Source organism: Oculina patagonica, chromosome 3 (genome assembly GCF_052425735.1).
Source record: "Oculina patagonica isolate OP01 chromosome 3, crgOcupat, whole genome shotgun sequence".
NCBI classification, from domain to species: Eukaryota; Metazoa; Cnidaria; class Anthozoa; order Scleractinia; family Oculinidae; genus Oculina; species Oculina patagonica.
The window spans coordinates 25,779,056-25,800,450 of NC_135760.1; the positions used below are offsets into that span (position 1 = coordinate 25,779,056).

The 21,395-nt window shown below is 38.5% G+C and overlaps 1 protein-coding gene and 1 pseudogene across 2 annotated transcripts; one reads left to right on the forward strand and one right to left on the reverse strand.

Annotated features, from left to right (window-relative positions):
- The first annotated feature begins 1,679 nt into the window (after nt 1–1,679).
- Nucleotides 1,680–15,001, forward strand: LOC144647228 (transmembrane protein 180-like). 2 transcript variants are annotated; one of them, XM_078506998.1, is made up of 17 exons: nt 1,680–1,958; nt 3,012–3,096; nt 3,592–3,665; nt 4,250–4,359; nt 5,176–5,251; nt 5,657–5,720; nt 6,316–6,448; nt 6,853–6,924; nt 8,858–8,886; nt 9,261–9,338; nt 9,543–9,587; nt 10,391–10,468; nt 11,005–11,081; nt 12,236–12,319; nt 12,999–13,107; nt 13,885–13,921; nt 14,701–15,001. In XM_078506998.1, the coding sequence occupies exons 1-17, from the start codon at nt 1,810–1,812 to the stop codon at nt 14,844–14,846; spliced, it is 1,446 nt and encodes a 481-aa protein (XP_078363124.1). In that variant the 5' UTR covers nt 1,680–1,809; the 3' UTR covers nt 14,847–15,001. The 2 variants fall into 2 exon arrangements, with proteins under 2 accessions (XP_078363124.1, XP_078363125.1); XM_078506999.1 differs by having other exon boundaries at nt 3,597–3,665.
- Nucleotides 15,002–17,584: 2,583 nt separating this feature from the next.
- Nucleotides 17,585–18,922, reverse strand: LOC144647588 (carbohydrate sulfotransferase 4-like; annotated as a pseudogene).
- Between the last annotated feature and the right edge of the window lie 2,473 nt (nt 18,923–21,395).

Below are 21,395 nucleotides of genomic sequence, written 5' to 3' on the forward strand. Positions count from 1 at the left end.
TCAGTGATTTTTAAATCACTTTTAAGAGTTGTTCAAAAAGTTGGAAATTCCGACTGAAGAAGGGAACTTTATTTTGCCGGGACAATTTTGGAAAATTCAGTGGGGAGGGGGGTTCTTATTACTGCTTGTATCTTGAGTGGATGTTTGCTACCTGTCCACCCTGTTCAAAAATCCGCTTTCAGTAAGAAATTTCTATATTGTCAGGAGCGGAGCGTGCAACTTTATACTACGTCTGTGAAACGGCGTTTTCACAAGTAAAGTTATTTTTAGATAAGATTTTCCCGCGAATTGGTTTCGGATAGCCAATCACAAGCGATTTCGAAAATAGACTGTCGATACGTAACTACAGTACCTCGTCCACCTGGGAAGTTAACATAGCGGATGGACCTGCGAGGAAACTTTTTCGGAGTGTTCTGACAGCATTTCAAGCGATGATGTCAGTATTTCCTCGCAAAGTAGTAGCTGTCTTCATCGGAAGCACCTGCAGTAATTTTCGCGGGAAAGACTTGGCTAAAATAACTTTACTTGTGAAAACTCCGTTGCACAAATATAACTGTAGTTGCACGCCCCGGGTAATGGGTTCCTGATTTCGATTTTGATACAGTCTATATTCTGTGAGGGTCTGAATGGGGTTTAGTGTTTAGTGTTATTTGCCCATAATTTTTTAGTGTTTGCTGTTGCACGGGCCAATTTTTTAATGTTTACTGTTTCTGGAGAAAATAGTGTTAAGTGTTTGGAGGGTTCTTCAAAAATCGGATAAAATCACTCATGAACTTAAAGAAAATTTTCGGATTTCTCCTCGGAAATCTTCGGAAATCTTCGGTATTTTTCGGAAGTTTCCGAACTGATCGGTAAACGTCGGAAAATGGCCGAAAACTTCTTCAAATAATAAACAAATTTAAAATATTGGCCTTTTTCGAGCCGTTTTTGTTTCTTTCTGGATAAAATTTAATGTTACAGTGAATTTTTTACTGTTAGTGTTAAAATGTCTAAAAGTTTACTGTTTCATGTTACAGAGCCAAAAAATTAAGTGTTTAGTGTTATATCGAGGTACCCGGCTAGGCTTTTATAGATTGTGCTCCTAAAAGTGGCATATTATGCTACTAGCAGTGCTCAAAATTTTGCCAAATTATGCAAAAATTATGCCAGAATTCCCAAATTATGCTTCTGATTTCCGAAATTATGCTCACAAAATGACGTAGATTCTATACATAGAGGTGCGCAATAACGACACCAAATTATGATGTTTTTTAAATAAACTGTTGTTGTAAATTTATTTGTGTTTATGGCAGTTTATCACGGCCGTCAGCTGTCCAAATTAGCTGCTCGCATCTCTAAACCGTTTGTAAAATGCCTCCAACGACTTAACAATCACAATTGTATAGCTAAAACACGCATTGCAAGAACAAACTACCTAAATTTCATTTATTTCTGTAGAAAGTACACCATATTTACTACATTTTATGAATTTATGCTCCAAAAAGTGCTAAAAATTGCTAATTATGCCGTGGCAGTGCTCGTTTCACAAATTATGCTTTTTAGCTCCAATTATGCCAAAAATTATGCTAGCACAATCTATAAAAGCCTAGGTACCCCCATTCAGACCTGCTTTGTGTGCTTCCCCGTCGCGCGAGAAATGAAGTACCTTTTCGTACTCATAGTAACCGCTGACACGTTTTGCCCGCAGTCAGAAGAAAATGGCGCCCATAGGTGACGTGTAAACAATGCCGAAATTAGTTTATACTTCCTTAATTTTCGCCCCAATTTAGTTTCGGCGTGTTTTACACAGACTAAAGAAGATAAATTTTCATGAATCGTGTTAAACTGTCGAGAGGGACGAGACGAAACATGGAACTCGACCAGAATGCTTTGGCGTACTCTGCCACAACCCTGGCTGCCACAATGATGAATTCTATTTTCCAGTTTTATTATGTGAAGATTTTCCTGAATGTCTACAGGTAAGCTTAAAAACATTCAATCAGAATGGTTTGACATATTCTGCTAATGAAATCTTTGGCAGCCACAGTATCATGAATTCTATATTTCAATTTTATTAATGTAAAAATTTCAGTAAGCTTATCTACAAGTAGCACAGCATATCCCCCATCCCCCCCAAGGGTGGGTATAATAAGCTATAGGTATAACAAGATACATGTCTGTCAAAAATAAAAGTTATGAGTAAAAACCTTGCTTAATGAAAACATTGCTTGAATAAACTGTAGAAGTCAAATAAACGCTGTGGCTTCCAGGCTGGTGCATGTGGCCCCTAGTACCAGGACGTATCTAATCGATATTTTCGATACTCGATAGAAATCAAATGTAATCGATCGTAATCGATACTAATCAATCGATTAATATCGGAAATCGATCGAAATCGATCACTCGCGTTCTTGTGATTATCGATATTGATCGATTTCTGTAATTAGCTATCGATTTTATCGATTTGTTCGACAACGATCGAAAAGAAAATGGACGGAGATCCTCTTTCATAAATTTCTCAGTTTTACGCTAGCATAAGTCACAACTCACTCGAACTAATACACAGTAGTCCATTGGAGAAAGAAGTAACATCATCTTTATTAACAAAGCGGATTCGAAGGTAAGCTTGCAGGTAAGTGTTATGCAAGTTACGATAAGATCAGATCACGTTTTTGATTCTTGATTTCCATCGATGTGACAAAAAATTTGTGATTATCGATTTCAATTGATTAAATTGACTAATCAATCGACAAATATCGAGTACTATCGAGTATTATCGATTAATCGATTACATTTTCGATGATCGATTCCTATCGATTAGATAAGTCCTGCTAGTACTCAGGTAGGCTTAGTTTAAAAAAAACTGCCAGGGGTGTTTAATCGAGAAAATATGTAGCGAGGAAGAGAAAACATTGTTTTGTTCCAGAAAATATTCATCCTTTCCCACAGGGTTTTTTAGTTTGGACCACCCAACCTTTTGATATTGTTATACTTCTTATATTCATCTAATTCTTTATCTGTTGAATATAAAGGATTTCTAACTACTGGTTCAACATGGCTCAAATTGTGTTCCTCATTTGGAATGCCATCAATGACCCATTGTTTGGATATTTCCAGGTAAGCAGGCCCTATAGCATTTCTTTGAACAAATAATTTTTCTCATACGTGTAGGTGCAATTTACCCATTTTTAATCTAGACCAGATACAGTGAGGTTACTGACAGTATAATGTTATCATCCATTGACATTCTCAAACTTATCAATAATTCATCAGTTAAAACAAAGAAAATCATAACCCTGAAGGAGGTTTGGATACCTGGTCTTAATTAGCATAGATATTCATGATTTCTCCGTTTACTCTGTAGTTTTTGTTTCGATTGAGAAGATATATCAAACACTCGAGACAGTGTTTCATCAGCTATACCAAACACCTTGAATTTCGTCAAAATTAGTCCGCTGCATGTCATATTTTCAACTCTCTTCTTTGTGTTTAATGTATATTAGAAAGTGTTCATTTTAACATCTATTTATGTGTCCTACATTGTATGATCAATGAACAATCAATAAAATTACAGTATTTGAAATTGCCACTTTCATTCTTGTTGTTAATAAGGACAGTTCCACATGGATGGTTTTAAGAAAACGGAGGTTGGCAATATTTTATGGTGCACCTTTGTTTGCAGTTAGGTAAGCAACACAATTTAATTATCATTGATTCAACTGTATACAGACTGTACATCATGCAAGGTGACTGAATATTGAGAGAAAGTGCACACCTTTTTTTAGGAAAAATAATATAGAGGAATTGAAACACCATCTTCATGCAATGGGTAAGCTTGCATTTGAGTGCAATTTCTTCCACATGCTTCTATGTTAACAGATTTGGAATGACATAATTGAATAAATAAATAAATGAGAATTAGCAGTTGCACATCTGTAGAGTTCCTATTTGTTCACTTGGAATTTAAAAGTACCAGTTTTTGCGGAAGAACAAAAACCAGAGAACCTGGAGAAAAACACATTTGGAGCAAGGCCGAGAACCAACAACAAACTTAACCCACATATGTCACCTGAGGTCCGGGATTCCTACCTGGGCCGCATTGGTGGGAGGGTAGTGCTTTCACAACTGTGCCATTCCCTGCTCCCCTTATAACAGGCATTGAAACGACTGGATTTAAATCTAGTGGCATGTGTGTTGGTCATTTCTCAATTACACAGTCATGTTTATTATAATTTAAGCCAAATCACAACCGTGTATTCTTCTTCCTCAGCTTTCTAACTCCGTGGTTTCCATGGACATGGTTTGGCTTTTCTGGTGACTGGGCTGTTGGCGTTCATCTTATGACTGCACTGTGCTTTTACGATGGAATGTTTACATTTGGTATGTAGTCATGACATTATAACTTCCAATCCAGCTTGTAGGTTTGCTAAAGTAATTTAGCGACAGTGGAGAAAATTAGTTTTCAAGGGCTCTTCCATACAGTATCAGTGTGGTTATTTAAGGAAGTTCACGCCAGAATTTTTTTACTCGTTAGATATCCTTAATTTTTTTACTGTGGTCAGTTAATGAGTTACTTGTGTCAGAAATGCAAAAAAAAAAAAATTGGGGTCACCGACTTCGTTTTAGAGATAAAGTGTGTGGAAAACTACCCTGATTAAGAAAGCACAAAAGGTGTACTATAATTTTATGGCTGAAACTTAAAGACCATTTATATTCTTGGCAGTTAGACATTGTGTCGACAATAGCAATATGCACATGTGTACTTTAATGATAATGATAATGAATTTGTATAGCGCATTTTTCATGTGTATATGTTCAAATGCGCTGTACACCAGACCACAACACCGGGAGCTTCGTGCCCTACTCTTTTCGAATAGTGTGTGGGTTCTTTAACGTCCCCTGTTATAAGACTGAAGGTACAGGAGACGAGACCTACGGTTTATCGTCCTTTTCCGAGAAGACTAGAATGTCTAACCATTTGCAGATGTAATTACAAAGGCAGCACATTCTCCTCAGTTATTTTAAGACCCTGAGTGTTGGTCCGGTCTGGGGTTCGAACCCACGACCTCCCGCACAGCAGTCCGGCGCTCTACCAACTGAGCTAACCAGGCGGTGGTTAAATTAAATAAGTTTTACATTTATTAGTTTTTGTTTTGAAATTATGAGTTTTTCTTCAATGCTTTCTCTTTTGGATAGTGTTACTTGCCCAATGTGCTCTATTTACTGAGATATCAACCCAGCAAGAAGAAAGACAGACTACTCTCAAATATTCGTAAGACACTATTTTTGATCATTATAAATTAGTTTTAGAAAGATAACAGTAACCTAGATTAAACTGTTATGGGAGGTGCAGCAGCCTAATAGTTAGCATGCTGGACTCTGGATCAATTAAGGGATCCACTTAGTTTCAATCCTTGCCCAGGGTCATTGTGCTGTGTTCTTTGGCAAGACACTTAACTCTCATCTGAGAGAGCAGAATGCTGGAGGCTAATCTGCAATTGACTAGCACCCTATTCAGGGGTACAAATGTACTTAGCAAATACCGGTATACCATAACGCAATTTATGCTAGTTTTTTAATATAATTAATATATACCGCACTCTGACTGGCTGGTCCTCATTGAATGGAGCTGCTAAGAATCAAAATTCAGACTGATGTTTGTTTGTTTGTTTTTCAGGCAAGTGGCATCCATTATTGGCTCATTAGCTCTTTTAGTCAGTACAATTGTGTATCAGAATGAGGTAAGTTGAATTTAACCTAATGAAACCTCTTAAAAATGATGGAGCCTAGATATGCACTAAACCATTACTGATTACGGTAGGTTAAATGTTATATATCTCCATAAGATATAACTTGAATGTTACAAGGGTAAAAGCCCGGGGGGAGGGGGTACTCCCTAAAATTTACTACGGGGGTGTGCCGCTGAGTCTCTGAGACTCTGGACCTGTTCCAATTGAAAGAAAAAAAGCTGAATTTGCAACCCTGTTCCAGACAAACATTGCAAAATAGGTACCCTTATCCAGACATTATCCACAATGCACTCACTTGACTTTTAAAGTGTTTCATAGCTAAACTCGATCATGTTTAATCAGGATTCTGGGGAAAAAATCGACCTTGTTCCAGAGTCAAAAGGGTGATTTTTATACCCTGTTCCAGAGTCAGAGAGGCAAAAAGCATACCCTGTTGAGCAGCGCATACCCTTATATGGGGGTACCCCTACCCCCACCAGGTAAAAGTAAACTACAGCATTTACAATCAGGCCCTGTCTTTGGAAATTTTAGTTAACTAGCATTAATGTACTAAATCTTGGAAAATTGTTTTTGTTATTACTTACAGCAAAGTAATTTCCAGTCATTTCAAGCTGTGTGCATTGTAGTTGCTTTTCTCAGCTGGTTGCTGATGAGGTATACTGGTATGAATGTCCAAGTTGCTGTGGAGGCGAGCGCTACTAGCAATACACAAAACCAAGGTATAAACCAAAGTACTTGTAATTTTAAAAAATAATCCATGCTTAAAGTGTTTTCATTTGAGCATGCCGAAAGATGTCGAGGAGAGCTTGACTGAGAGTGATGTATGAATTACTTAATGAGTTGAAGCCAAGAGCAATCATTCAACTAGCTTCTGAACTGCAGAATGCACAGTTTAAAGCATAATCAATTTAATATTTCTTTTATAAGAGTATACAGCTACTGTAGAGTATAAAATATGGCTGTAATGTGTATAAATTGAGATATGGGTATGTGTTTCTCTATAATCAGATTGATCATGACTTTGTTGTTTACAGGAGGGTATAATTTATATATGTGTCCAGGTATATAAGCTTTGTTCCCTCTCAGAAGATCAGATTTCAGTGCCATAATTTTGTTGTTTTAGATGGGAAGACTTCGAAAGATTCAGTTCCTCTCTTGACATTGTTGAAGCAAATACTAACACAAAGAAGTTTTGGTTAGTATTGTTACATTAACTGCATGAAACCAATCAATTGATGGATCAATTGATCGATCAATTAATCAAACAGTCAGTCAGTCAGTCAGTCAGTAAGCCAGTCAGTCACTCAGTCAGTCACTCAGTCAAACAATCAATCAATGCTGGTTGGACAGATGGCAGATGGGTGAGCAAGGGAGTAGACAGGAAGGAGGTGGATGGGAGGCAGACAGATGCACAGATAGACAGACAGACAGACACTGAACAAAGTCAGATGGATTAATTTTGCAGAAAGTCCAAAAGTTGGGAGGAATTTGTGGAAGGACTATTATTTGGGGTTGTCCTAAAACCCGGAATGCCGGAATGCCGGAAATCCGGATAAGAAAGCCCGGAATCCTAAAACCCGGAATGACCTTTTTGTGTACGCCTTTTTTCAATAAAATACGTGGAAATATGTTTTTTTTTTTTTTTTTTTTTTGGGGGGGGGGGGATTTGGAAGTTTGTTACGAGTTTCCAATTACGTTGCGAGTTAGCGAATCAAATTGTCAATTTCGATACAAAGTTCCAAACTTCGGCCCGACTGTACTTCGCAATTTAGCTAGTTGAGGAGAAACAAAACATGTTGTTTCAATGTCATGGCGATATCTGAACTCAATGATTTGAAAGGAAACAAGTAACGGCGGGAATATTCCAGCGATTATTGCGGCTCAAGTTGCACAATATTTGTTTGACGAACAAGCAGGACGGCAATAACAACCTTCTAATCAATGTTTTGACTGATGGTTAGTAGAAGCATTGCATTCATATACCGTCTATTGCACTTAGAATGAAAACGTGCTTTCGAAAATGGGTATCAAACGCTGTCGATATATATTCGTCACTTGATGATGGAAGCGATAATTCAGTTGAAGTGTCAGACAACGTTTCGCACCAGCGATCACGGAAGTAATTTGACGATAAATGAATTTTATGCAGTCAGAAATTTGGTCAAATTTTCCTTTTTGTAAAAAAAAATATGTTTTTTACGCTTTGTGCGAGGTATAATCTTAATTTTCAAGTCTTTTGCGTTTGTAAGCCGGATGAAACTGGATACATGGTTTACCCATCAGGATCTTTACATAAAGTTGATTTTAATCGAAGCCGAAGCGAGGCGACAGGGAAGACTTATTTGTCACGCCAACATGTTTATGGCTCGCTGAACATTAATTTAAAGTTTGTGAGCCTTTTATATTTTTTTATGGCTTTTTCCGAACGATTAAGCGTAGCAAAGCCCTTGTTGATAACATAACTACAGAAGGTTTTAATCTGCACAAGTTAACACAATGTAAGGTTTTTATTGACGTCGACTATTTGGTCAAACAAATGTTTTGCAACTTGAGCCGCAATAATCGCTGGAATATTCCCGCCGTTACTTGTTTCCTTTAAAATCATTGAGTTCAGATATCGCCATGACTTTGAAACAACATGTTTTGTTTCTCCTCAACTAGCTAAATTGCGAATTTCAGTCGGGCCGAAGTTTGGAACTTTGTATCGAAATTGACAATTTGATTCGCTAACTCGCAACGTAATTGGAAACTCGTAACAAACTTCCAAATCTCCCCCCCCCCCCAAAAAAAAAAAAAAAATAATAATAACATATTTCCACGTATTTTATTGAAAAAAGGCGTACACAAAAAGGTCATTCCGGGTTTTAGGATTCCGGGCTATCTTATCCGGATTTCCGTCATTCCGGCATTCCGAGTTTCCGGCATTCCGGGTTTTAGGACAACCCATTATTTGAGAGTATATTATGTTCAAAATTGTAACAAACTAGACAAATGAAAATAATAAAAATAAAGCTGCAGCTGTTTTGTTGAAAACTTAAACTAAGCAGATCAACTTGTAATCAGAAGTTTTGTTTCAGTGACCTATCATTTTTTTACTCATTGTAATCGTCAGGTTTTTTACTTTGCAGTTTGCTTTGTGGCCATGAATTTCTTTCAAGTAAGCAGTTGCCATAATATTTACATGTATGACACAGTTTCTTTTAATTTGAATGTATAGAAAGGGATGCTACTTTTAAACCTGCCAGAGAGTTTTTTTGAAGCATAATTTTTTGGTTGTTGAATTGTCAAGCATAATGATGTCATATTTGTGGCGTTGTTTTCAAATCATTATTTTAGTGTAATTGCCACATACAAAGATGTTTGGAAAACTGGCAAAAAGTTGCCACAAAAATGTTGTCAGAAACTTTAAATATTAGAGAGTCAAGTTGTGCTATACGGTTTAACTTAGCCTTGATTGTTTGTGCAGTGGTATCAAATCCACATTATATTTTGAAACCAACTTATCTTTGCATTTTGTTTTGCCATTTTCAGGTTTTTCATACCACATTTTGTAGCAACTTCTTCCTCATTTTTGCTGAACACCTCATAGGACCTGATGTCATTCCAGCTGTAAGTTAAAGGAAAACTTATTTATGTGTCAAAACACATAAGAAATTAGAAAAACTTTAATGGTGGAATGTTCAAAAAACATTGAATCAAAGTTGTACATCAATTTTACAATAGGGACAAGAAAATAACTGGTCCTTTGACTCATAATTATTGATAATTTAAGATATAATTTATGTCATTTTAATTTTTTTCATTGTTTTTCAGATCCTTTATAGTTTACTAACTGGGTCGGTTTTTCTGTTACCTAGGGTAGGTACATGTATTAGCAGTATAATTAATAATCCTTACAACTGCAAGTGTTATTAATTTTTAGAATGGACCTTTTCTAGTGACTGTTTATCAAATCAAAGCAGATGTATTTATTTTTTATTACTTTTGAGGTGTTTTTAACAGATTTATTAATTGTGCCACAAACACACTTTATGAGCCATGACTTCAAATTTATTCAAAATCCATTATGAAGTTGCACCTTTACATGTATCTACCGTAACACATATAATATTATTGCTGTACAGTCAACTCCCTCAAAGTGGACACTTCTCTGACAAACACTGTACTAGACAATGTTAGCTGTCCCTGGTCAAATTTCACTTGTTTGTCTGTAAGGCAGTTGCCGCTTAGGCAAAACTCTGGTTAAGAAATGGATCGCAAGGCAGATACTGCAAATGACAAATTTGTGCACAAACAATTGGCCAGTTATTATTGCACTGTTACACTACGTGATGTAAATAAGGTCTTGTTACACTGTAAGTACTACATCAGCTCTCTATAAAAGGCACACACCCTTCTAAAGAGGACCACTAGAACTGGTCCAGAAGGTGAGAGGGTGCCCTCCCTAAAGAGAGTATACAGGGCTTAGAATATAATGCTGAATCTGAAACTGTTTTCTTTAGTCCAGAAAGTGAAAAAAAAACTTAGCATAAACTATGATGTAGCCTGTTAAGATTCCTTTCTGGTGAGAGGCTGATCAGTTTTCTTTTAACATTTACGCAGAATTATTTTTGACAAATGTATCAAAACTGTTCATAACTAACTAATTTATTTGTTTTCAGCTCCTTGTTTTATTAACAAGCCCATTGCTAGCTAGATTTGGTTCATACAAGGTCATCTTGTGGTCATTCTATATAAAGGTGGGAACATGTGAAATAAAGCATAACAAGTGCTAAAGTTTAACATGGTTTTGTAACCACAATAGTGATAGCTTTTATAGACACGGAAATAAAGTTTTTACTTTACTTACTTACTATGATTTTTTTAAAATATTAGTAATTTCAGGCTTCTACACTTATCAACTATAACTTCCTTTTGTTTCGTCAATGGGATTTATTTCATACATCACATCAACCAAACAAGGAGGATAATTCTTTTTGGCATACAAATAGCATTTTATATGTACTTTTGTAGGTGATATTTTTATGTAATATGGGAAAATATATCCTTGTTATAATACTATGCTTTGGTAATAGGTAGACTGTTTAAAGTGTTTTTGAATGGTTACAAATTACATTTTGTCTTTCATTGTTGGTTCATTGCAGTAATCGAAGTTGTATGCATGCCAATGATCTTCAAGTCTTCTTCATTTATAAATTGAATATAACTATTTTGCTGTTTGTTATTTTTAAAATGTACAAAATTTGTTACAGTTTGTTAAACCTTTCTCTTTCAGGTTTCACTACCCGCTATTGTCTTTTTTGCTGGAAGAAATAACATTTGGGTGTTGTACTTTTTTCTCATTATTGACAAGTAAGGTTGTGATCATTTGAAAAACAAAGCTGACGTATATATATATATTGTGTGTGGGCTTTCAGAACTGTCTCTTTTTCTAAAGGTTAAAGCGTTCTCACAATTTGGCGTTAATTAAATCTTTTATTAATGACCTTTATGATTATCTTGTAGCTTTAATTTCTGAAATAAAGAATTCAGTAGTTTTCAAATACTGTATTTATTCGATCAAGCGCCCTGGGCGCTTATTACATTTTTGGACCTTGAGAGTGGGCGCTTATTCAAGGCTGCGCGCTTATTTTATTTTCGCCATTTCTTGCGAGTAGTAAGTTTATTTTACAACAAAACAATGAATAATAATAAAACGTGAAGATGTACAAAGCAAAATTTTAACTGTTCATTGAAAGTGTCTGTAAAATACTAAGAAAACTCGGTTTTTGGGGAACCCTCTTAGTAGTACTTAGTCAATTTCAATCTCAATGTCAATAATAATCAAAGTATTCCCCTTGTGCACTTCAGTATTTTTTGAAGGGAGGTAGGGGTGGGTGGGCGCTTATTCGAGGCTGGGCGTTTATTAACTTTTCCTACCTACAGGGTGGGCGCTTATTCGAGGTTGGGTGCTTAATCGAATAAATACGGTAAATAAATCCACGGACGACATATGGTTGCCCACAGTTAGTATGCCAAACTCTAGATTACAGAGCCATGTTGAATTTCATTTCGTCCTGTTTTGTGTTCTTAGGCAATACCCATCTATTCCCCAGGTGTATAGAGCGGTTTTCAATTGAGTGTTGTAAAACCAAAACCAAAGTCATCACTCTGTCCAATCACAATGGACACAGGAAATCCAGTGAACCAATCAAAACTCGTAGCAAATACATGTAGCCGACGTGAAGCGTAGGAAAACGTGTGTGAGTGAGTCATGATTGGTTTTGGTTTTACTTCTGATTGGTTGAGAAAGGAGCGTGAGTTTTTAAACAAATCACTAAGCAAAGAAAGCAAAGCCAAAGCAAACGTGAATTACTTTCGACGCATTAGTGAAAACCGCTCTAAATGGGTTACAGTACCAGCAAGTTGTTGGGGAAATTCTGACAAAATGCCGGCGGTAACATCTCATATGTAGACTTTGCTTTAACTGAAGCTTTAAAGTTTACCATGTGTGTATTTAATTACAGTACCCTCCCAGATGCTACATTCTCATTGTTCAATTTATCTGTCTCTGACATTATTGATCATGATATGGAAAAATACCAGAGAAAGTAAGTAAAGGAACGAGTCCTGTTGTTTGTTAGATCACTAAATAATAGATAGATAAATGACCGAAACAATGACCCTATCCCCCCCCTCCCCCCCTCCCCCCTCCCCCCACCCACACACACAAAAACAATAGCAGCCACAGACCAAAAGGCCAGTGAAAACAGACGTCTCAATCTCGTTCCCAGAGCCCTCGTCCCCTTGACCAGCGGTCAGGAAACGCGAAGCTCCAACCGCTGATCAAGGGGGGGCGCGGGTTCTGGGAACGAGATTGCAGAAGTCTTGAACAGCTATCGGCCTCGGGTATGGTTTATAAAAGAAAAAATCAGATGAACGCCCTTTTTCACTCGTCTGCTATGGTCGAACATGTGATTAATGAAGTAATCGATAAAGGTGTTGCAAACTGCCAAAAACTTAGAGTCGAAGCCTGGCCTTAATGTGGCAGATACATTTTGCACCACTGACATTAAACTACGAAAAGTTCCCCCTTTTTCTCAAGATCAGTCGTTGAGGTAAAGTATAATTCATGAAAACTTCTTTTTTTTTTCTTTCAAACCACAGTCTGAAAGTAATGGTGTACGAGACCGTACAGTCTGAAGTTTAGATCATTCCGACGAGCTCCTTGTTTCATTTATGTACTTACAAGCTGAGTGTAACAATTCAAACTCTCATTTGTCCTTACAGTGCGCCTGTTTCATCGATGATATTCGGTACCAATGCATTGTTTACCAAGCCAGCTCAGTCCATAGCACCAATGTTGGTAGTTCATATACTGTCTTGGTATGGATACAAGGTAAGACAAGGCAGCGTACGGTCGCTCTATAGAACAAACAGCACGCAATGCACGCAGAAGCGATGACGATACCCAAGGGGGTCTTAAATAACTAACAGGAAACTTGTCAAAAAATTAATGTATGATAATGAAAGTAGATGACAACTTCTGTATTGAATGATTTTTCAACAAACGTTGCGTTATCTTAGCTTGTAGCGTGGCATCTAGTATAAACCTCATACACGATACATGGTACTTCTCTAGTGACCAAGGTCAAACGCGGTCTCGTAGTTGTTTACACAGGCCAATTGCAGAACTCGTCAAATATATTTTGTCTCTTTCGTTCATATTTTTGTATTAGTCCTTTCTAACTTCCCGGGAGTATTTTGCTTTGTGTCCTTCGCGGCGATTTCTTGTTGTGTTCACCATGCCTTTGGCTCCCAGTGCTCCTCGGTTGGGGTAACCGTAAAAAGACCAAAGAAATTTCCGTTCCCCGGCATTAAGCGATAGTCATCTCTTAAAAAGACTGCATGACATCAAACTTACGCTTGTACTAAGGGAAAAGCAAGCACGGCCAAGCGTATTGTTGAGTCATATAAAGAGTAACGCAAGCATTGTTAAGAACACAAGGGATTCAAGAGATCATTCCTTCGCGTCACTATTCCTTTTTCTTCAATTGTTGTACAAATACACAACTTGTCATAAAAAAAGTCTTGCAGGGAATATTTTCGTAGACATTTACAGAGGCGCAACTGTACTATTTTATTTATTTGCATGTTTGTTTGTTATTTTTTGCAGGATACTCTGGGTATAAATAAAGACAAGCCTACTTCAGGTAATTAAATCGTAATACTTTTTGAAGTCTATACATAATAACATTGTATAAATCTATGCACCACAGTTGGTCCTGGAATGAGCTTTGATTTGATTACTTTAAACGCCACGGCTTTCAGACACTTCGTTTTAAAGAATTGGATGCTGGAAGACCATGAGTGATCATGGAAAACGATTCACGGCTGATTATTTTACGAGGTTCTCCTTTGCTTTTCCTCCCGTTTTGTTCTCTTGTTTTAATTTTGAAAAAAAAGACGCCTGATGTTAGATTTAGAACATTATATCAAGATCTCGACCTATCCATGGTGCTGTATTAAAAGGCAATATTTAGTGCAACGTGTCTTGCAATTTCTTTTTTACCCTTGCGAGACAAGTTTCATGAAACGGTCAGTGCTTAGTGTAACGCTCCTAGGCAACCTACAAAGAGTTTATTATAGCGTTACCGCGAGCAATCGTTGCAAAAAAAAAGAACTATTCCACAAGATTGTTATACAAGTTGCAAGGAAAGTTGCCAAGTGTTTCTGGAGGATCTGGATGGGGGTGCTGGAATCTTAGCTATCAGTTACGGCAATTTGGGCCCATTTGTCTGTTATTAGTAAATTGTGCAGGTCTCAGATCTCAATTATCAGTTAAAATAGCGTCATTACTCAGCTGACAGTTAAAATATTGACCATGTATAGCTGAAAGGAAAGTTTAACCCCAAACAGATCCAGGTTAACTTTTAATACATAGCTGTGTAATGATAGGTGAACATATCACTTTTTTCTTTCTTTAATTCAGGAACACCAGCACAGCTTTTAGACGCCATGTTCTTTCTCATGTGCCTCATCCCTTTGGTGGTTGCTGTTGTTCAAATCGTTTTCTGGACATTATATCCTCTCAAGAGACCTAAAAAGGCCCAAGATGTCTCCAAGATTTTAGCATAAAAATTCCAGTGACTATAACGTTACTCTAAAGTTTTGTATAGTACAATCACATGGTTCGTACACTCTTGATTCCGATCGAGCGATTTTCACTTGAGTGTCAAAAGTAATTCGCGTTTCCTTTGGTTTTTTAATCACTACGCTTACTGATTGGTTTATTTATTTAAAAAAATTCCGGCCACTTTCCCAACCAGTCAGAAGTAAAACCAAAACCCATTGTGACTCACTCATGCACGTTTTCCCGCGCTTCGTGCCGGCTACATCACATATATTTGCTTCGAGTTTTGATTGGTTTACTGAATTGCCAGTGTCCTTTGTAATTAGTCAGAAGGATTACTTTGGTTTGGATTTTAAGACATTCAAGCGAAAATCGGTCTAATCTGCAGGGGCTTCCTTTAGAAGTAATCATTGAGGACGTGGAAAGAAAGAGAGTATCAAGAACTCGTAATTCATATAGTAATAGAGCAGTTTTCAATTGAGTGTCGTAAAACCAAAAGCAAAGTTATTAGCTGTAATTACTCTGGCCAATTACAAAGGACACAGGCTATGTTAACACGGGACCGGTTCCAGAACGGTCAAGTGTAAACAGAAGCCGATCCGGTCCGGTCCGGTTCGGAACGGATCCGGACCGGTCCCGTGTAAACCTAGCCACAGACAATCCAGTGAACCAATCAAACCTCGAGGCAAATTCACGTAGCCGGCACGAAGCGCGGGAAAACGTGTGCGAGCGAAACACGATTGGTTTTGGTTTTAGTTCTGATTGGCTGAGAAAGCGAAAACCGCTCTATTTAGATTATTATTATTATAGTAATATATTTTTAGTCGTAAATAAATTTAACCGTGCAAAAATATATGTAATGAAATATAACATAAAATAAATTTCTCTTGCTTTTTAAATCAAGAGAAAAATCTCAGCCAACAAAGAAAAATAAAACTTAATTATTCTTATTCTAAGAGAAACTTTAAGTTAAGTAACAACGGGATTTGAATTACATTCACTTTAAATATTACACAGAGAAGCTAGGAAACTAAAAAAAAGTTATGTACTGTATTTATATTTAATTGGGGAGTAAGCAGTAAAGTTACAAGCTGACAGATTGTAACTGAAAGCTGTTACATTAAAGAATCAGTCTACATGAAACAGTCAGTCTTATTGTTTTAAGTACGACAGTGCAGCCACCAAAGTAGTGGCTGCATCACGTTCTACTTTTTACGACTGAATTTTTAATTCAGGATGTTTAGGGGCCAGCCTGGTTGGTCCATCATCTGTTAACTTTTTGTTTGCAACTCCGCTGACCAGCAGATATACTTGTAGAAAGAGTGTAGCAAAGCGGTCGTATAAAGGCGGCTGTAAAAAGGCGGCCTTTAAAATTTAAAGGGGTTTGACAAGAAAAACAAGAAGCAAAGAAACAAAATATGGCTGACAATTACGTGTAGAAAGTAATCGACTGCCAAAAAGTGGGCATTGAGAGCCATCAATCGATCGATGACTTTTGGGTAGACCTATCTGTACAGCTAGCGTCGTACATAAAGGAGCATTCGAAAATTAAATCGGGTTTTACACAAGCTCCATCAACGATGGATATATCTAGAAACCAGAGCACTGGCTTACAATTGGAGTGCGTCGCTGCTTGTTCGCAAGAAAATGAAAAGCTTTTCAGATGTAAAAGCACAAGTACAATTTTACCTGAATCAGTCTATATGTTCTGATATATTTATTTACAGCGTTATTACTTAACGGCTTACATGACTACTTTCAAGGAATGAAAACTAATCTTTTAAACTTGGCAAAAAATTCAGTCGTGGCTCGAAGAGCTCTTTGATTTGACTTTGTATTCAAAGGTGATAAGCAGAATTGTCGACACCAAGGCCGCTTTGTTATAAACCCCTTCACCTGCTTCCCAACATAATTTAAAAACAAATACGGTATGTGTTAATAATACTTGCACTTTGCATTTGCACAGAGGTGACGGCGCATATGATTATCTTCGAGAAGTTCCAGTTGGTATTTACAAACTTTACAAATTTTAATTCAATGTAGCAGCACGTTTTCATGTAGTTACAGTGTTGGCATGTGATTCAGCCGTATGTCTGTATTGCTTCATATTGGTACTGCCCTTAAGCAACCTCGTTCCAAATCACCAAGGGAAAAGCCCTGGGAACGAGGTTGGCCCTTTAGTAGACATTTTCTGCCCTGAGTGACGCCGTTTTGGTGAATGAATCTGAAAATACAGTGCCACACCTTGAGAAGACTGCGGGCTCAAGTACTCTACTCGTTGCAGCACTCTGAGTGTGCTGGTTTAAGTTTTCTTATCCTCTCACCAAGCTTCTCCCTTCAGAGTTTACATGATAATGATAATGATAATGTATTTATATAGCGCATTTTCCATGTGTATATGTTCAAATGCGCTTTACATATACTGTAATTTTAAGATACAATTGTAAAGGCCAGACCACAACACCGGGAGCTTCGTGCCCTACTCTTTGCGAATAGTGTGTGGGTTCTTTAACGTCCCCTGTTAGAAGACTGAAGATACAGGAGACGGGACCTACGGTTTATCGTCCTTTTCCGAGAAGACTAGAATGTCTAACCATTTGCAGATGTAATTACAAAGGCAGCACATTCTCCTCAGTTATTTTAAGACCTTGAGTGTTGGTCCGGTCTGGGGTTCGAACCCACGACCTCCCGCACAGCAGTCCGGCGCTCTACCAACTGAGCTAACCAGGCGGCGGTTAGGACTATGGAGAGATCACGAGCTGGAATGTGCCATTTGTATAATTAGAATCACCCAACTAGCGCAACTTTTGTTCAATGTAGAAACCAATGTTTTGCTTCGTAATCATGTCTAAATAGCGGGATCTTAGAGTTTGACAGCAGGTCATATGATCTGTCGACAGGCGTGTATCCCATCAGATTAATCACGCGCCGGCAGTAATGCTCAATAATATCAATTTCGTGTGGATGTACCATCCATCTCCAGCTATTTACCGCGGCCCATCCGTCATCCTTGGTGCATGTGCCTATTGGCCCGTCTAATTTTCTGTCACAGGCCTTTCTGCTTTGCTGAGTGGTTTCATTCAGCCACGTGCGCACGCTCTCTAGCACAGGCAACCCAGCAAACCCGTAACATGATGTCTTCTAGCGCTTTAACCGGTTCTATCGCCAGGTCCTCGTATCGTAGAAGTTTGATCCGGTCGCGAAGTGAATCCGGTAGTTTTCTGACAAACTCCAAGTTATCTTCTGTTTGTTTACACTTTTGGTAGCTGTAGAGTCGCGTGCCCCAATGTGCGTTCGCGTGTCCCTTCTCTTGAAAGAAGCCGAAAGAACGCGACGACGGGATCACGGCACGGGGATCCCTCACGAGAAAGATAACCCTGCAATCGATATCCGGGGGGCTGCAGGCAGTTAAAATGGTTTTGATTGCATTCTCGGGAATTCGCCACATGAGAATTTTCAAGACATTTAAATCGTACTTGTCCTTGCAGGTTCTTCCCAGTATCTCGCTAGTCATGGGCTTGCAATGCCTCGGCTTCCATCTTGGGTCTGTCATGTTATAAGGGCACAATGGCGGCGACCCGATGGCTTGGCTTATTCGTGGGTCGTGATGTGGGTGAGGTTCTCGGTAATACCTCTCAATGTCTTCCAAGATGTCTGGCTGATCGAATTTGCAGCGAAATACGCTAGTCAGAAACTCTTTGGTCAGGTTACTGTATCCCGTGTCGTTAATCTTCAGCTTTTCCTGAAGTCGTATGGCGGTCTGTAATGGCTCGTACATGTAAAACACCGAGGGATGGTGATTGAATATATCGCCTGTCAGCGTAGATCCCGAGCGACCGTGCGACACAATGATGAGGTTTCTCCGCGCTATTTTTTCTTTATCGCCGAGCAATGCTTTTAAATCAGCAAAATCGTGCTTCACCGCTGAAGGTTGCTGTACTACAAGGTATTTGAAAGTCTCAGTTGAAAATGCACCAAAATAGACACCTAATATAAACAAAAATACAACCACACATTTCAGCAGCCGTTTGGATTTCAATAGCCTTGTCATCTGACTGATACGTCTTGTTGCAGAAATCATAGTTTTCTCCAAGGCACGTTTTGCTAAGAAATCGAATAAGTTAAGCTTGTGGAAATATTTTCAAAATAAAAATTAGCGAAAGTAATATACGACGTTACAACATCTAAATGAGGTGTTCAGGATCGAATAATTATACTGTAAGGGTGCCAAATGAAATGCAAACCTTTTCTATTCAGATATTTTGTTGCTTTTGGCGCGCGGGAGCTAGCTTTGAAAATATACAAAACACTCATACTGTGTGAAAACAATTGCCTTGAATTGCCTTTTGAACCAACATCAACATTAAGCACACAATTTAGCTTTCTATTGGTTGGGTCAGTGGACTGAAAAACTCCTCGGGCGATTCGTGTTTCTCGATCGACTGGTTCCTTTGAAGGATTGCGATGCATGACAATACTTTTTAATCTGTAAACTGTTCGGAAAGCACGCAAATAGAATAATGTAGTTTCAAGGTACCAAATATGGGGTTTGTTTCAAGTTTTGCAATTTCAAATCGCTGGAGAATTTATTAACTATCAAATGTTCGCAGTTAAGTCGCGTGATCCAAACTCTCTTTAAGGAAACGCTGAAGCGTAACATTTATTCGAATTCATAAATAGAAAAAGTTGTTGTTGTTGTTGTTGCAGTTGCTGTTGGTTTAGTCAGGGCTTATGGGGTGGAAAAACTTTATTGCGATTTCTTCGCAAAATTCCTTACTCTTATACTAGTCTTCTTAGAACAGAAACCTACTTTACTTGTTCCCACCTGATTTGTCTGATTTCCCTCGCTTTTCCTTGAGTATAACGATACCAATCACTAATTATGTTTAATTAAAAAACACCAATGTCGCTGTTCACTTTGCTTCGACCTTACTTTTATCTTTAATTAGTCGCTGTCGTAATTTCACGGCAGCGGTCTTGTCGTTCGTTTTCATTTCAGCTCCTTCATGTCGCCACGTTTCAGAGCCTTGTCGCCCCGGGCTTGTCGCCTGTCGGAATCTACCCTTTACTGGGCCTCTTTATTCTAGTTTAATACACAACAAACTAACAAAACACAATTGTTAATTTGATATGGTAACCAGTTTGAACCCAGGAGTATCAGTAGGTCAGGTATAGTGTGACCGTCCGGGCGAGAGCAGTTCTGATCACGAGAAGAACTGTTGTTGGTGACTGACGTTTTGACAACCCGAGCGGAAGTCATCTTCAGAGTCAAGTGAAAAGTTGCTGTCAGTCGATGATGTTATAAGTCTGGTCCGTTGAAATTGATTGGTCAGTTCACTCTGAAGATAACTTCCGCTCAGGTTGTCGAATCGTCAGTCACCAACAACAAGTTCTTCTCAGAACTACTCTCACCAGGACCACCACGACCTACTGTTAATTCGATTTTGCACTTTCGGCTCATGTAGAAAAAAATCAGTGTTGTTTCAAGTTTGGAAAACGTTGCGAAACGATGTTGAGCAAACCATAATTCCGATGTGCGTACTTTAAACGGTAAACCTTGGTATAAACTGTGACGTACCTCGCCCGGTTATATTGGTTTAGGCGAAACAACCGGTTACCCCTCAGTCGTCCATTTTTCAGTGGATGGGGGGGCCGGGGGGATCAAATTCGTGAGGCCGGACCAAGTCTCCCGGGGGAACAATTCCGCTTGTAGATTTGGTCCGGGGGGGCAATTCCGCTAGGACACCGGCGTGTACACCTAAGTGCGAGACATTTGACTCGTTGAACGGCCGGAGCGAAACGTTTCTTTAGTAAATTGAAGTTAGCCTGCAGAACAGGCGGTTTATTTTTGCGGGGTTATTGCGAGGTCGCGCGAAGCGCGAGGGAAAAATAAGCAAGGTCGCGCGAAGCGTGACCCGCTAAATAAAAACCTAGCACTTCGCGCTTCGACCCGCAAAATAAACCGCCTGTTCTGCAGGCTAATTGAAGTTAGAGATCGTTCTGTTGCTTTTAAATCTTCTCAGTTTTAGTCACAAAACATGTCTTTGGCGTTCTTTCTCAGAGCCTTTTTTCTTTCTTTTTTTTTTTTTTTGGGGGGGGGGGGTGGGGGGTGGGGGGTTTACTGGTCCCACGCCCAAACACCAACATGAAGGGGGCTAAGGTGTTGTTTCACCTGACCCCTCTCCCGCAGATTATTCCTGCATGTTGAACCTGACCAGTAGAATACAGTTCGCATTAGCACAGCCTTGGTGGTTGCAAGGGCACACAAGCTTTCCCACCACAACACCAGGAAGTCTTTCACACAGAACACTCACAAAGCCTGTCAGGAATTGAAACCGCTTCATATTCATTGCTCCTGTTGCCATAATTCTATTGAAACAGAAACATAATCTAGTTTGTTGTTGAATAAAACGTGTGACAAATTCGAGGAATCTGCAAAGGTTCTACTGAGTGACAAGAATATTACAATACAAGAATATTAAGCTCATTTTGCTGTAAGCCTCTCTGAAGTTACTTTGAATACAAATATAAAACCAATAAGTTCATTTTGTTCC